The following is a 17105-nucleotide window of genomic DNA, read 5'->3' as shown; positions in this document are numbered from 1 at the left end:
GGAAACACTGCTATGGGGGTATAAGGATGGGGGAGTATGAATGGGCGCCCTTGATTTAATCCCAGTCACAGTTATGTAGGTTTGGATATCATCTCCTCTGTAAAACACTGGTTTGCTTCATGCCAGATTCTCCCCCTTTCTTGTTCATAGGCACAGCCATGGATGCCCTCAACAGCATGCAGAATTTCCTTCGGAGTCGCCCAAAGACATTCAAATCTCTGGAGAATGCCATCGAATGGAGGTAAAAGGGAAACTTTGGGCGTCGTACGCAGCCCATTGCAACGGGAGCCCATTTACAGTCTCCTCTACTAGGAAAGCGATTCTCTCTCTATATATAATTTTTTAATTAAATTTCCTATTTTACAATTTCAAGTAAGCATTTTACAAACTTTAAAATATCCAGTGACTTCCCTTCTTCTCTTCCCATGGTTCATTTTACATATCGTACACCCCTGAGTATTTTACTAGTAAAGGGTATTTTACTATCAAAGGGTATTTTACTAGTAAAGGGTAAAGGGACCCCTGATCATTAGGTCCAGTTGTGGCCGACTCTGGGGTTGCGGCGCTCATCTCGCTTTACTGGCCGAGGGAGCCGGCGTACAGCTCCCAGGGGTCATGTGGCCAGCATGACTAAGCCGCTTCTGGAGAACCAGAGCAGAGCACGGAAACACCGTTTACCTTCCCGCCAGATTGGTACCTATTTATCTACTTGCACTTTTGATGTGCTTTCGAACTGCTAGGTTGGCAGGAGCAGGGACCGAGCAACGGGAGCTCACCCCGTCGTGGGGATTCGAACCACCGACCTTCTGATCGGCAAGCCCAAGAGGGTCAGTGGTTTAGCCCATAGCGCCACCTGCGTCCCTGAGTATTTTACTATGAGCATTCAAATCAGTTTTCCACTTTTACATCCATCAAAAATGATTTACTCTGCTGAATTTATCTTAATGCTGCCAGCGTTTTCAGCTGCATACAGTTATTTTCCAGGTATTCAATAAATGTTTTCCAGTCTTCTTCAAACGTATGTTCTTGCTCTTTTATTCTATATGTTAAATCTGCAAGTTCTGCATATTCCGTCAACTTCAGTTGCCCATCCTCTTGGGTTGGGACCTTACTCACCTTTCCATTTTGGGGCTAACAGAACACGGGCCGCAGTTGTTGCGTACATAAATAACCTTTTCTGACACCTGGGAATTTCAGTCTGAGTTATCCCAAACGAAAAGGACTTCGTTTTTTGGGGGAAAGTAATTTTAAAAGTTTTCTTTCAGTTCATTATAAATAATTTCCCAATACCCTTTTACTTTCTTACACGTCCTCCACATGTGGAAGAACGCTCCCTCTACCTCTTTACACTTCCAACACTAATCTGATTCTGTTCTATAAATCTTAGCCAACCTACTCGGAGTTTACCATCTATGAATCATTTTTAAATAGCTCTCTTTCAATGAATAGCATGCTGTCAATTTCTGGTCGCTTTCTCTGAGTTTATCTGTATTGTGATCTGTATCTATTGCCCAGTATGTCATTGAAGGGACGCGGGTGGCGCTGTGGGTTAAACCACAGAGCCTAGGACTTGCTGATCAGAAGGTCGGCGGTTCGAATCCCCGTGACGGGGTGAGCTCCCATTGCTCGGTCCTGCTCCTGCCAACCTAGCAGTTCGAAAGCACGTCAAAGTGCAAGTAGATAAATAGGTACCGCTCCGGCGGGAAGGTAAACGGCGTTTCCGTGCGCTGCTCTGGTTCACCAGAAGCGGCTTAGTCCTGCTGGCCACATGACCCGGAAGTTGTCTGCAGACAAACGCCGGCTCCCTCAGCCAATAAAGCGAGATGAGCGCCGCAACCCCAGAGTCGGTCACGACTGGACCTAATGGTCAGGGGTCCCTTTACCTTTACCTTTATGTTATTGAAGCTTTAACAAGCTCATCTTTTATTTCCCATTCCAATAAAAAATTACACATTTTAGACATAAGTTTATCCTGATTTTGCAGGAGTTATTTTTCAAATTGTGAAATTTGGTCCAAAAATCCATTCTTTCTATCTAATTTAAACATATCATGTAACTGGTGATACTGCAAACAATCCGTAACTTGGCTCCATAGGTTTTCCATTGGTTTTAAAATCTAGCTGTTCCCTGTACGGAAAGTGATTTTTTGCTTTCTGAGCTCTGCTAAAAAGCAGCAGGCAGTAACCAGGGTGGGTTTGGTTTAAATCAAATCGATTTCAATCACAATTTCAATCACTAGTCAGTAAGACTTGATTTAAATCTTTTTTTTACATAAAGACTCATTCTTGCTGGTATAATCTTAATAATTACAACCAGATGAAGGTTTCATTTTTGGAATAATAAATTTTCAGAGTAGTTTTTACAGTTATATCAAAAATTACTGATTTGGTTATACTATTAGAAATACACTGACAGATAATTATGAAATTATTGTGAGGTTTAATAAGTTAGCTGTTTATATTTGGACAACTTTTCTGTTGTACTTTATTGGAAGGAGAAAAATAACCATTTCCTCAATTGAAACAATTTATTGAACTAAAACAATAACACTATAGTATCCATGTTTGTTAACTGATGTGGTTAATTAAAAAAAAAACAAAAAACGGACAAACCTTAGACTGAGTTTTAGCACACATGAAAAACTTAAAACAAATCCTTATTTCCTGAACAATAGCCTTTGGACTATAATGTAACTTAAATAGAAAACGATCTTTAAAAAGATTTGCCCTCCAAACGCATTTTTTTTAAAATCCAATTTAAATCCAAAAAATCCAATTTAAATCCAAAAAATAAAAAAAATTAAATAAAAATAAATAAATTGATTTTTATCCACCCTGGCAGTAACTAACCCTCATCTAATGGCTGTTTCCTTTTCTCTTTCTCTAGTGTAAAGAGCGGACAGATACGGAATCTTGAATCTGCCAGGGTTTCTATGGTTGGCCAAGTCAAACAGTAAGTCGTGCCTTCTTCAGTTGCCTTTTATTGTCTCTTTCTGCCCCGTTTTTGTGTGAAATGATGGTGGGAGAGCTTCTCGTCATGGCTGTGACATTCCCTCAGGAGCCGATCTTCTGGGGTTTGGATTGCAACTTAGCAGTGTGTGTGCTCTCCCCAAATTTCCACTGAGGAACCCCAGTCAGTTAGTTTAGATTTTTATTTTCTTTTTTTTGGGGGGGGGGGTGTCTGTAGATAATAAACATCAAAGGCAGCATAGGGTTATCAGCCACAGCAGAAGGAGCAAAAGGAATTGTTGTTGTTGTTGTTTAGTCGTGTCCGCCTCTTCGTGACCCCCTGGACCAGAGCACGCCAGGCACCACTGTCCTCCACTACCTCCCGCAATTTGGTCAAACTCATGCTGGTAACCTCGAAAACACTATCCAACCATCTCGTCCTCTGTCGCCCCCTTCTCCTTGTGCCCTCCATCTTTCCCAGCATCAGTGTCTTTTCCAGGGAGTCTTCTCTTCTCATGAGGTGGCCAAAGTACTGGAGCCTCAGCTTCACGATCTGTCCTTCCAGTGAGCACTCAGGGCTGATTTCCTTAAGAATGGATGCGTTTGATCTTCTTGCAGTCCATGGGACTCTCAAGAGTCTCCTCCAGCACCATAATTCAAAAGCATCAATTCTTCAGCGATCAGCCTTCTTTATGGTCCAGCTCTCACTTCCATACATCACTACTGGGAAAACCATGGCTTTAACTATACGGACCTTTGTTGGCAAGAAAAGGAATTATGCGGGCATTATTTTTGAAAGGCACAACCAAAAAATACTTTAACAATACATAGAATTCTGACTCGGAACTTGCCTCCCCTTTGCCGGACAGCCGGGCGCTGTGACTTTTTCTGAAGCGTAGTAGGAATATTGGGGGAGTGGGACTTGAAAGCCATGTTTTGAGTGGGACGACATTGCAGTCTTCCAAATCCGAACCTTTATCTTTAAATACTGTATTTTTCACTCGATAAGACGGAACAGACCATAAGACACACCTAGTTTTTGGAAGAGGAAAACAAGAAAAAAAATATTCTGAATCCCAGCAGCCAGAACAGCAAGAGGGATTGCTACGCAGTGAAAGCAGCGATCCCTCTTCCTGTTCCGGCTTCTGGGATAGCTGCGCAGCCTGCATTCGCTCCATAAGACGCACACACATTTCCCCTTACTCTTTAGGAGAGGGAAAGTGAGTCTTATAGAGCAAAAAATATGGTACTTCCATGCCACTTAATCCCTGTTACCCCATTCTGGGAGAAATTTTCCTTGGGGGTTCAAGTACAGAGGCTCACACCACTTATCCAGTTGGTCAGACTTTATTCAGTAATGCTTTATAGGACAAAGACCTAAGAATCTGTAAGATCTTTGCGTTACGATGCACTCTATATAGGAAAAATGTACATATTCTGAGCTGTTCCACCTAACTCTTCATCCAACCACAGTCCTCAAAATTCAACTTTACTCAACTGATATATTTTTGCTGTACAGTCATACCTTGGAAGTCGGAACCCATTCAACTTCCAAGGTACAACTGTACAGCAAAAATAAATCAGTCCGTTCGACTTCCAAAACGTTCGGAAACCAAAGCGCGGAAGCTCCTGCAGCCAATCAGAAGCCCCGTCGGATGTTCGGCTTCCAAAAGAATGTTAGGAAACTGGAACACTCACAAATCAGTCCGGGAGCTGATTTGTTCGGAGCCAAGGAGTTTGTGTTTCTTAGAACCCTCCCTGTACCTTATCTGGAGTTGTTTTTCACTCTGGCATTCTGCTATTAGGTTCCCCGCTCAACTGGCTTTTACCAGTTTTGTGGTCAGACTGCAGTCTTGCGTCCATGACGCCGGCCTCACGGACAATAATAATAATAATAATAAATTTTATTTATACCCTGCCCTCTCCAGCCAAGGCTGGGCTCAGGGCGGCTAACAACCAATAATAAAAACAAGCTGAATGAATACAACTTAAAAACAAGATTAAAATACAACATTAAAACATTAAAGTACAGCCTCATCACAGGAGGAGAAAGGAAAAAAGAAAGAGGGGGAGGGAATCAATGAGTTTTACAGAAATCCCACATCCTCGTCCAGGGAAGGAAGAAATGCATTCTGCCCCCGGGATTCCGGAAACCAAAACTAAAAATTATGGGACCTACATCGGGTGTGATAACTTCAGTTTCCTATGTAACACGCTGGTATTTCCCCCTGTCTCATTAAGGCCAAGGTGGAGCGTTTCAAATTGACTTGGGGGTCTTCTTGTCCAGGTCTCCTTCACTCCTTGTTGTTCCTTTGAACCAGGTGTGAAGGTGCGGCCAGCCCTGGAGGTCCCAAAACCATCGTGGAGGGGATCATAGAGGAGGAGGAAGAGGAGGAGGAAGACGAAAATGGAGAATCCATGAACAAAAGGAAGAAGGATGATGACACAGAGGTGAGGAAGGCATCTTGTCAGGATTGGGAGAATAACCGCGGGCCTCTGGCTGTTGTTGGGCTGTCAGGCAGGGGTGATGGGGTCAGAGTACAGTGGTACCTTGGGTCACAGACGCTTCAGGTTACAGACACTTCAGGTTACAGACTCCGCTAACCCAGAAATAGTACCTCAGTTAAGAACTTTGCTTCAGGATGAGAACAGAAATCGAACGGCGGCGGTGTGGCCCCATTAGCTAAAGTGGTACCTCAGATTAAGAACAGTTTCAGGTTAAGAACGGACCTCCAGAACAAATTAAGTTCTTAACCAGAGGTACCACTGTATAGCAACATCTACAGAATCACAGGTATTCCCCATCCCTGACCCACAAGCTGCCTCTTCTCTCTTTCCCCACGACCTCTGAAAACTTCTTTAGCAGCCTAATAATAATAATAATGATGGTAATAATAGTATATTTGTACCCTGCCCATCTGGCTGGGTTCCTCCAGCCACTCTGGGCAGCTCCCAGCAGAATATTAAAAACATGTTAAAAGATCAAACCAGGGTTGCCTGCAGATGCCTGGTTAAATACAGGGCTGGTTATGATTTATGAAGCCCTATATGGCTCAGGTCCAGGTTATCTGAAGGACTGTATTTCCCCATAAGAACCTGCCGGAGTTTGGAGAACTTTAGGGAGGCCCTTCAGGGAAGACAGGGTCTTCTCAGCAGTGGCTTCTCCCAGGCAACTTTGAAACTCCCTGCCTGGAGAAGTCAGACTGGCTCCTTCCTTGCTGTCCTCCTGCTGGCAAGTGAAGACCAACAGGCTTTGGGGAACAGACTGTTTTGAATGAAAACAGTCTCGTGGGAACAACAACAACATATTATTTATACCCCGCCCAACAACAACAACAACAATATATTATATATATCCCGCCCATCTGGCTTGGTTTTCCCAGCCACTCTGGGGGGCTCCCAACCAAATATTAAAAACACAATACAGCATTAAACATTAAAAGCGTCCCTAAACAGGGCTGCCTTCAGATGTCTTCTAAAAGTCAAGTCGTCGTTTATTTCCTTGACATCTGGTGGGAGGGAGTTCCACAAGGCGGGCGCCACCACCGAGAAGGCCCTCTGCCTAGTTCCCTGTAACCTCACTTCTCTCAGGGAGGGAACCGCCAGAAGGCCCTCGGAGCTGGACCTCAGTGTCCGGGTTCAATGATGGGGGTGGAGACGTTCCTTCAGGTATACTAGGCATAAGCCATTTAGGGTTCAAATCCCTGCGACGGGGGTGAGTTCCCGTTGTTCTGTCTGAGCTTCTGCCAACCTAGCAGTTTGAAAGCACACCTGTGCAAGTAGATAAATAGGTACCGCTGCGGCAGGAAGGCGAACGGCATTTCTGTGCACTCTGGTTTCTGTCACGGTGTCCCGTTGCGCCAGAAACAGTTTAGTCCTGCTGGCCACACGACCTGGAAAGTTGTCTGTGGACGAACGCCGGCTCCCTCGGCCTGAAAGCAAGATGAGTGCTGCAACCCCATAGTCGCCTTTGACTGGACTTGACCGTCCAGGGCTCCTGTACCTTTTACCTTTTATAGGTCAACACCAACACTTTGAATTGTGCTCGGAATAATATTAACTGCTACCTCTCCTCCTCTTACGCTTCCATGGATCCGGTCTGGGATACATCAGGGTTTGGGAAAACATTGCAGCCTTCCTGCACTTCCGGGCTCCATCTCCCATCAGCCTTGCCCCAGCGGTCAGGGATGATGGGAGTTGTAGTCCTCTGGGATCTGGAGGACTGCAACCCAACGCTCGCATGATGTGTTTCTGGCGTTTTAAAGCGGACATTTTCTTTCCCCCCTACCCCACCCTGAAAAAAAAGACCAAGAAGGATGTGGCCTACACATGGCGGATTGAGCTGGCGAAAACGGAAACGTACTGGGATGGCTGGTTCCGGGGCCTCTCGAACCTCTTCCTCAACTGCTCTGTTCCCAAATTGCTGCTTTTGGCCGGTAAGTGTATTTCTCGCTTCACTTTCTTCTGCAAGCCCCACAAAGACACTCCCCCCCCCCCCCAATTCCTTGTGGAGAGTCTCCTTGTCACTGTTCACAGGTCAGATTGCCCTGGCTTTGTCTGCCCTGTGAGGGAGGAAGGGTTGTTTTTTTTACAGGTAGCATTCTGCAGCCAGGTACTGAGGCATTCCCAAAGCAAAGGAAAGATTGAACTCTGATTAATAAGAATGCACACAGAGGCTTGAACCAGCAAGACTCTGGGAATGGTGTGTTTAATAATAATTCCTGTCCACCATCCGGCCCAGGTCGTTTTATTCACAAAAGAACTTTTTACACCGTGTTTGTACGAACCAATCAGATTTCCTCTGAGCATTTCAACAAACCACTCGTGGGGACAAAGTTACACTACAAAAGCTAATTAAGCTGGCATACTTCTGGGACAAATAGAAGGGGAAGAAATGGAGGCAGTGAGAGATTTTACTTTCTTGGGCTCCATGATCACTGCAGGTGGTGACAGCAGTCACAAAATTAAAAGACGCCTGCTTATTGGGAGAAAGGCGATGGCAAACATAGACAGAATCTTAAAAAGCAGAGACATCACCTTGCCAACAAAGGTCCGTATAGTTAAAGCTATGGTTTTCCCAGTAGTGATGTATGGAAGTGAGAGCTGGACCATAAAGAAGGCTGATCGCCGAAGAATTGGTGCTTTTGAATTCTGGTGCTGGAGGAGACTCTTGAGAGTCCCATGGACTGCAAGAAGATCAAACCTCTCCATTCTGAAGGAAATCAGCCCTGAGTGCTCACTGGAAGGACAGATCCTGAAGCTGAGGCTCCAAGACTTTGGCCACCTCATGAGAAGAGAAGACTCCCTGAAAAAGACCCTGATGCTGGGAAAGATGGAGGGCACAAGGAGAAGGGGGACGACAGAGGATGAGATGGTTGGACAGCATGAGTTTGACCAAACTGCGGGAGGCAGCGGAAGACAGGCGTGCCTGGCGTGCTCTGGTCCAGGGGGTCACGAAGAGTCGGACACGACTAAACAATAACAACAACTTCTGGGGTAAATATAACAGAACTACAAAGGAGTGCATCCCGCAACCCTGGAGGTCATAAACAAGTAATATACATGATAAGGATGGCCAGGAGGACAGCGATCATTATTACCTTCATGTGAAAATCTGTTTCCTGGTCCTAAGATTAATATTCTAAGATTAACATATCAGAAAAGCTACATCAAAGAAACTGCCCACTTTATGGCCCAGGATGCATGCCTGGCGAAGCAACTGGGCTGCGTACCTGACTTGTCAAGAAAGAGAAATGGACAGTAGAGGAAATGGCCAGAGATGCAGAGGGTTGTGGGATTTGATCAGAAATTATTGTCAATGAATCGAACCCAGTCAACGCCATGCTTTCATAGCTGACACAATGGCTTGATGCATATTTTATACAGTGGTGCCTCGCAAGACGAAATTAATTCGTTCCGCAAGTTTTTTCTTCTTGCGAGTTTTTCGTCTTGCGATGCACGGTTTCCCATAGGAATGCATTGAAAATCAATTAATGCGTTCCTATGGAAACCGACTTCGGACCAGGTCCGGGGACAGTCTGTCCCCCGACCTCATCTGAAGGCTGGGGGGGGGGGGACAAGGGCTTTTCTTCCCACCCCACCCCCAGCATTTTAAAAAAAACCCGGGACAGCGGAGGGCTTCTCCGCTGTCTGGGGCGATCTTAAAATGCTGGCAGGCGGCATTTTAAAATCGCCCCGGGACAGCGGAGGACTTCTCCGCTGTCCGGGGCGATTTAAAAGCCCCTGGGAAGGCAGGCAGGGGGGACAAAGACTTTTGCCCCCCGCCAGCCTTCAGAAGAGGTCCAGGACCTCTTCTGAAGGTGGGCGGGGGGCGAAAGTCTTTGCTCCCCCCGCCTGCCTTCAAAAGCCGTCGGGGACAGGAAAGCCAGGAGAAGCCGTGCAGCCCTTTTAAAGTGTGCGCGGCTTCTGCCGGTTTTGCGGGTTCCCCCACCTCCCAGAAAAGCCAGGAAAGCCCTGCGCAGTGTCTCCCAGCAAGGAGAGGCTGCGCGGGGCTAAAGGGGAAGGCAAAACAGCGAGCGGGATCCATCCCGCTCGCTGCCTTGCCTTCTTCCATAGCTGCGCGCAACCCCTCCGCAAGGAGAGGCTGCACGTTTCTCCGCTCTCCCGGGAAGGCAGGCAGGGGGGAGCAAAGACCTTCGCCCCCCGCCCGCCTTCAGAAGAGGTCCAGGACCTCTTCTGAAGGCGGGAGGGGGGCGAAAGTCTTTGCTCCCCCCGCCTGCCTTCAAAAGCCGTCCGGGACAGCGGAGAATCGCGTTGCCCAGGGCGATTTTAAACCCGCTGTCCCGGGTTTTTTTAAATGCTGCTGGGCGGCAGCGCTGCCACCCGGCAGCATTTTAAAATCGCCCCGGACAGCGGAGGAGTCCCCTGCTGTCCCGGGGTTTTTAAAAAACCTCTCCGCCCCCCGCCAGGCTTCGGAGCAGCCTTCCGAAGCCTGGCGGCGGGAGGAGGTCCGAGGACAGTGGGGAAGACGCGCTGCGCTTCTCCACTGTCCCGGAGATTTCCCTATGGGCTTTCGTCTTGCGAAGGAAGCCCATAGGGAAATTCGTTTTGCGAAGCGCCTCCAAAACAGAAAACCCTTTCGTCTAGCGGGTTTTCCGTCTTGCGAGGCGTTCGTCTTGCGGGGCACCACTGTAATTCCTCATAGTAATCCCATCTGATCCCTACATCTCTGGATATTTGCACTCCTACAAAGCACCGATCACCTTTTGGGTAGGGAGGAATGGCTGCTCAGGCCCGGACTTGGACGGTCACATCTGCATGTCTGGCTCTTCTCCTGTTCTATTTATTCAGCATTTACAGTGGTACCTCGGTTCTCAAACTTAATCCGTTCCGGAAGTCCATTCCAAAACCAAAGCTTTCCGAAACCAAGTCGCACTTTGCCCTAGAAAGTAGTGCAAAAGGGATTCATCCGTTCCAGAAGATTAAAAACCAATCCCTAAAACGACAATCTAACATGAATTTTACTATCTAATGTGACCATTAATCCACAAAATGAAAGCAATAAACAATGTTAATGGTTCTCTTGCCTTCGCTGCTTTTATCCATTTCTGCAGTCGCACAATCAGTCATTCTGTAGCTGAATTGGGTTCCACACAGTCACAGAAACAAAAAAGCCACACAAACAATAACGCCAATAAATAAATAAATGCAAAAACAAAAGCACCAAATATAAGCTCCAAATATCACCCCAGAACACTGCAATTAGAAACGGAAGACTTCTGTCGGAATGGTAGGACGCAAATTAGCAGTGCAACACTAAAAACGGATGAGGAACTTTTCAATTACATTGGCAGGAAGCAAATTAGCAGCGCAACACTAAAAACGGAAGCTCAGGACTCAAAACACTCACTTCCGGGTTTTCAGTGTTCGGGTTCCAAGTAATTTGAGAACTAAGCTGTTTGAAAACTGAGGTACCACTGTATTTCTTAAAATTTACACGCCACTTGTCTAAAAAGAAGATGAAGAAAAAAACACAATCAAAGCGGTTTACCAGAAGAATAAAACAAGAAAATCAAGAAAAAAATCGCTACGGCAATTTAAAACACACAGAAAAACATTAAAATTGCCATGACTTTCTAAGCACTTGTCTGAATGTTTTTAGCAGGCTCCGTAAAGAGTACAGAGAAGGCTCCTTGATCTCAATAGGCAGGAAGTTCCAAAGTTCGGGTGCTGACACACTGTAAACGACCAAAAAGCGGAACCTGTGGTTGTGCCAGTTCTGCCAATAGATTTTATTTCTTATATTTCTACGCTGTTTTTTGTTCAAATGAATTCCAAAGCAGCTCACACACCATAAATCAATATAGTGTGATGGAACACGAACGGATCATCGCAAATGCAGCATAAATACCGTAGAACAATTAAGAAATCACCGTTGTGAAAACATTACTGTCTGTAAAACACTGTTAACGAAGCAACAACTAAAAATTAAAAGGTAAACGGCCTTGAACTACAACTCCCATCAGCCACCACAACTGTTGTAAGGGAGGCGGTTGTGCAAAAAATGTTTCACGTATTCTAATTTGGCTTTTGGCGTCTTTTTTTTAAGTTGATGGGCAGAGAGAACGTCCCTGAGCCCTGTAATTTGTCCCCTGTCCTTAATAAAACAGTGTTGTGTTCTGAAGGCAAAGGAAGGACTGGACCCTGTTTAATACAATAGACACGAGCCTTGACCAGTAAGAACCTGGGAGAAAGTGTGTATCCCACTCCCTGGCCCAGGTCGTTTTTATTCACAAAAGAACTTTAACACAGCCTTTGTAAGAACCAATCAGATTTCCTCTGAGCATTTCAAAAAATCCCACGTGGGGACAAAGTCAGATCAGAGGAAGCCTCTTAACTACAAAGAACTATGTATTATTTGAGCATGCATACATGTTTAGGCTGGGGGTGCAGGTGGCGCTGTTGGTTAAACCACAGAGCCTAGGACTTGCTGATCAGAAGGTTGGCGGTTCGAATCCCTGCGACGGGGTGAGCTCCCGTTGCTCGGTCCCTGCTCCTGCCAACCTAGCAGTTCGAAAGCACAAAGTGCAAGTAGATAAATAGGTACCGCTCCAGTGGGAAGGTAAATGGCATTTCCGTGCGCTGCTCTGGTTCTCCAGAAGCAGCTTAGTCATGCTGGCCACATGACCGGGAAGCTGTACGCCGGCTCCCTTGGCCATTAAAGCGAGATGAGCGCCGCAACCCCAGAGTTGGTCACGACTGGACCTAATGGTCAGGGGTCCCTTTCCCTTTACCTTAAAGACAGGCATTTTACCACCTCCATGTGAACTCTGTTCCTGGCCCTAAGTTCTACCTAAAGATTAACGAAAGCTACATCAAAGCTACCTCCTTATTTTTATGTACCCAGGAGGCCTGGTCTGTGTTAGTATGCTTTACACGTGACTGTCGGGCGTAGAGAAAATGGGGCAGAGACACAGAGGCTTGTGGGATTGATCAGAAATCATGTCAATGACCCAAACCCAGTCAAAGCAATGCTTTCACCGCGGACACAATGGCTTGCTTCATTTTTCATAATTCCTCATAGCAGTCCCACATGACCACTACAAACAGCAATTCCAGCAAGTTCTGGATTATGCTTCACCCCTTCTCTTCTCCTCCACACCCCCCCCCCCCATTTGCAGGACTTCCAGCAGGGCAAAATAACTTGAAACGTTTAAAAAAAACCCTTCTCTTCCTTCTCTCTCTTTCCCTGTGCCCTGGAATCGTTTTTTAGGTGTCGACAGACTGGATAAAGATCTAACCATCGGCCAGATGCAAGGTAAATATGCTGACGTCCTGATCTACGATTGGTTTCCTAGAGGATCACGGGGATTGCCTTTTGAGGGATCTATCAGGAGGCAGGGACGGTGGTAGCCAGTTCTGGATAATGTCATTCAAACAATGACCGCCGATAGATCGGCCCTTTGCTTGGCAATTAGAGTTCTTAAAGCTGGGAGGTGGGGACTAAAGTGTAGTCTGAACGCATGCTGTCGTTCCAAAGTGCCATTTTTTAATTCGGATTATTTTTTTTAATTCGGATTATTTAATTGGGATTATTTAATTGGGATTATTTAATTTAATTATTTAATTATAATTATAATATAATTAAATAATTATATTATTTAAATAATCAATTAAATATTTGAATAATTAAATATTCAAATAATTAAATATTCAAATAATTATATTATTTAATTATTTAATTCGGATTATTTAATTGGGACGCGGGTGGCGCTGTGGGTAAAAGCCTCAGCGCCTAGGGCTTGCCGATCGAAAGGTCGGCGGTTCGAATCCCCGCGGCGGGGTGCGCTCCCGTTGCTCGGTCCCAGCGCCTGCCAACCTAGCAGTTCGAAAGCACCCCCGGGTGCAAGTAGATAAATAGGGACCGCTTACTGGCGGGAAGGTAAACAGCGTTCCGTGTGCTGCGCTGGCTCGCCAGAGCAGCGATGTCACGCTGGCCACGTGACCCGGAAGTGTCTCCGGACAGCGCTGGCCCCCGGCCTCTTGAGTGAGATGGGCGCACAACCCCAGAGTCTGGCAAGACTGGCCCGTACGGGCAGGGGTACCTTTAAAGCAGGCATGTCCAACTCCCAACTGCAATCTACTCACAGTATAAAAGAACTGGCACTGATTTACCCATTGTCATTGAAGGATTGACCAGGGTTGTTGAGCCATTTTTGGGGAGCCAGAGTTGTTGAGTTGTCGTTTTTCTTGTTTGTTTTTGGTGGGGATTTCTCAGGGGGTCCACAGATCAACCAGGATTTAATAAATATTACATTAACACAAAAAACAAAGATCGACCAGGGACATCCTGTGACAGGCCAGTAGATCGCGATCAACCTGTTGGACATGCCTGGTTTAAAGGATGGAGACAAGTTCCTAGTCCTTAAGCCTGACCGGATACGTTTGAAAGTGCATTTAATCCCAAAAACCTGGGAGGAAGCTGCACTGAAATTTCCATCGGTTGTGGGTGGGCTTGGCACTCCTCCTGGGTGCTTTGCCCCACCCAGAATGCAAATCCCCGTAACCTGCATGTAGACCATTGCAGCATTCGGGTTTGCGGAATTCAGGTGGCCTCGGGTGCAGAGTGAGACAAGCTCCTGAGGCCTCTCGCACAGAGATTCCTCAGCTAAGCGGCTGCTGCTGCTCCCCAGGTGTGCTGGAGGATGCTATCCCATTACTGGTGGGTTTGGCGATCACACAGGATCCCCGGACATTTCACCTTCTATTGATCCCTGTGCCACCAATTTATTTCTCGCTATCACCACCCAGGGATGCGGGTGGCGCTGTGGGTTAAACCACAGAGCCTAGGACTTGCCGATCAGAAGGTTGGCAGTTCGAATCCCCGCGATGGGGTGAGCTCCCGTTGCTCGGTCCCTGCTCCTGCCAACCTAGCAGTTCGAAAGCACGTCCAAGTGCAAGTAGATAAATAGGTACCACTCCGGTGGGAAGGTAAAGGGCGTTTCCGTGCTCTGCTCTGGCTGGCCAGAAGCGGCTTAGTCATGCTGGCCACATGACCTGGAAGCTGTCTGTGGACAAACGCCGGCTACCTCGGCCAGTAAAGCGAGATGAGCGCTGCAACCCCAGTCGGTCACGACTGGACCTAATGGTCAGGGGTCGCTTTTACCACCACCCAGGCCCTATCTGGTACAATACTGAGTCCAGTCAGGGCTAAATTGGAACATAAACTTCTGTTTATTTATTGCAGTTTAACAAGCGTGTGGTTTCATAAACGGTATCGGTCAATTACAATCATGGGGTGCCTATCCAGTCCTACAACTTCCGCTACCTGCTCTCACTCACTAAACCACCTCTCAGATATTTCCTTGTCTTCCTAGCCCTAACTGTTCCTGACTCAGCTTATTTCACTACACTAACTCAACCTACCCACAGACTCTATCCCAATTCACTCCCACTCCAACCAACCACCCAACTCCCAACGAACTCCTCCCTTTGCCCCTCCCAGAGCTGATTTTATAGCCCCTCTGACTCCACCCCCCTGGGTCCTGATTGGGTAACCTATTTAACTATTTCTCCTCCAGCACTCTCATATGTTAACGTCACAGTGGGGTCCACTGTTGGTTCAGTCAGCTTTTGTATGTGGGATGCAGGGTGGCATCCATCTACAGTTGTACCTTGGTTCTCAAACTTAATCCGTTCCGGACGTCCGTTCCAAAACCAAAGCGTTCCAAAACCAAGGCGCGCTTTCCCATAGAAAGTAATGCAAAAGGGATTAATCCGTTCCAGACATTTAAGAACAACCCCTAAAACAGCAATTTAACATTTTACTATCTAATGTGACCACTGATCCATAAAATGAAAGCAATAATCAATGTACTGTACTATAAAATAAATAAGATGGTATTGTAGAAGATAAAAAATAAAATTATTTTTTTTTCTTACCTGCACTGATGATAGTCATTGTTCGTCCTGTGAACCAATGCAAGATTTTAAGTAGGTATAGTGGTACCTTGGTTCTCAAACTTAAACCATTCTGGAAGTCTATTCTGAAACCAAAGCGTTCCAAAACCAAGGCATGCTTTCCCATAGAAAGCAATGCAAAAGGGATTAATCCGTCCCAGACTTTTAAAAACAACCCCTAAAACAGCAGTTTAACATGGATTTTACTATCTAACAAGACCATTGATCCATAAAAATGAAAGCAGTCAACAATTTACTACAGTCACACAATCAGTAGCTGAACTAGGTTCCACACAGTCACAAAAAAAGAGCTACAAAAACAAAAGCGCAAAATAAGTAGCAAAACAGACAGACCTCAGTGTAACACTCAAAACGGAAGTGTGGCACTCAAAATGGAAGCGTAACACTCAAAACGGAGCATGTTCGGCTTCTGAAAAAAGTTTGCAAACTGGAACACTTACTTTCGGGTTTGCAGTGTTTGGGTTCCAAGTTGTTTGAGTACCAAGGTGTTTGAGAACCAAGGTACCACTGTACTTTACCTTAGGAGGAAAAAACCATGTCTAGGGCTGCCACCGCCTCCTCCCTGCCTATGACCCATGGAGTCAAAAGCGGAAGGCCGGGAGCAAAGGATTCTGGGAGTCTTGCCTCACCCTCTCTTGCTCCCTTGCAGGGAAATTCCAGATGCAAGTCCTTCCGCAGTGCGGCCACGCAGTCCACGAAGACGCTCCAGACAAAGTGAGTGACGTTTTGGAACAGCTGTGGCTTTGAGGGCAGAATTACAGTTCACCCCCTTGGTTTTGGTTTTTGGCTTTTTGCAAAATGTATTTATTTTTTATTTATACCCTGCTTGAGTGGGGGGGGGGGGTAAAAAATAACCCTAGCAACCTCAAAGCAGTTAACTAAGAAAAGATAAACCATAAAATGATCCCTGAGAAAAATCATTAACGGTAATTTAAGACATTCGGGGAAAGTTAATGGATCACGAAACCCAGCCAGATGGGCGGGGTGTAAATAATAAATTATTATTGTATACAGTGGTACCCCGCAAGACGAACGCCTCGCAAGACGGAAAACCCGCTAGACGAAAGGGTTTTCTGTTTTGGAGGCGCTTCGCAAAACGAATTTCCCTATGGGCTTGCTTCGCAAGACGAAAGCCCATAGGGAAATCTCCGGGACAGCGGGGAAGCGCAGCGCGTCTTCCCCACTGTCCTCGGACCTCCTCCGAAGCCTGGCGGGGGGGGGGGTCGGAGAGACCTCCTCCCACCGCCAGGCTTCGGAAGGCTGCTCCGAAGCCTGGCAGGGGGGGGGGGGGAGGGAAATAAAGGGGAAAAAATTTATTCCCCCACCGCCAGGCGTGGGGCTGGGGCGGGGGAAGCCCGAGCTTCCCCCTCCCCCAGAACGGGACCCAGAGCCATGCCGAAGCTGCGCACAGCTTTGGCATCGCTCTGGGAGCTTGCGGGGCTGGGGGAGGAGGAAGCCCTCCGCCAGCCTCCAAACCATGTTGGGAGACAGCGGGATGGCGCGCTGCGCCTCTCCCGTTGTCCCCTGAGTTTGCGGGGCTGGCGACGGGGAGGAGCAGGCTTCTCCCCCCCGCCAGCCTTCTAGCCAAGTCGGGGGACAATGGGAATGGCGTGCTGCGCCTCTCCCGCTGTCTCCCGAGTTTGCGGGGCTGGCGACGGGAGGAGCAGGCTTCTCCCCCCCGCCAGCCTTCTAGCCAAGTCGGGGGACAGCGGGAAG

At 46.9% G+C, this 17105-nt stretch overlaps 1 protein-coding gene across 3 annotated transcripts in view; it reads left to right on the top strand.

The window, feature by feature from the left end:
• PPME1 (protein phosphatase methylesterase 1) overlaps nucleotides 1-17105 on the top strand; it is a 53396-nt gene that overhangs the window by 18573 nt on the left and 17718 nt on the right. For all 3 annotated transcript variants that reach the window (XM_077926876.1, XM_077926875.1, XM_077926877.1), the window contains exons 7-12: nucleotides 151-241; nucleotides 2887-2952; nucleotides 5270-5399; nucleotides 7255-7384; nucleotides 12682-12726; nucleotides 16039-16103. In XM_077926876.1, coding sequence (XP_077783002.1) covers nucleotides 151-241; nucleotides 2887-2952; nucleotides 5270-5399; nucleotides 7255-7384; nucleotides 12682-12726; nucleotides 16039-16103 — 527 coding nt within the window. The remainder of the gene's footprint in view (nucleotides 1-150; nucleotides 242-2886; nucleotides 2953-5269; nucleotides 5400-7254; nucleotides 7385-12681; nucleotides 12727-16038; nucleotides 16104-17105) is intronic.

Source organism: Podarcis muralis, chromosome 4, assembly GCF_964188315.1.
Source record: "Podarcis muralis chromosome 4, rPodMur119.hap1.1, whole genome shotgun sequence".
Lineage (NCBI taxonomy): Eukaryota > Metazoa > Chordata > Lepidosauria > Squamata > Lacertidae > Podarcis > Podarcis muralis.
This window is presented reverse-complemented; position numbering and strand designations above follow the sequence as displayed.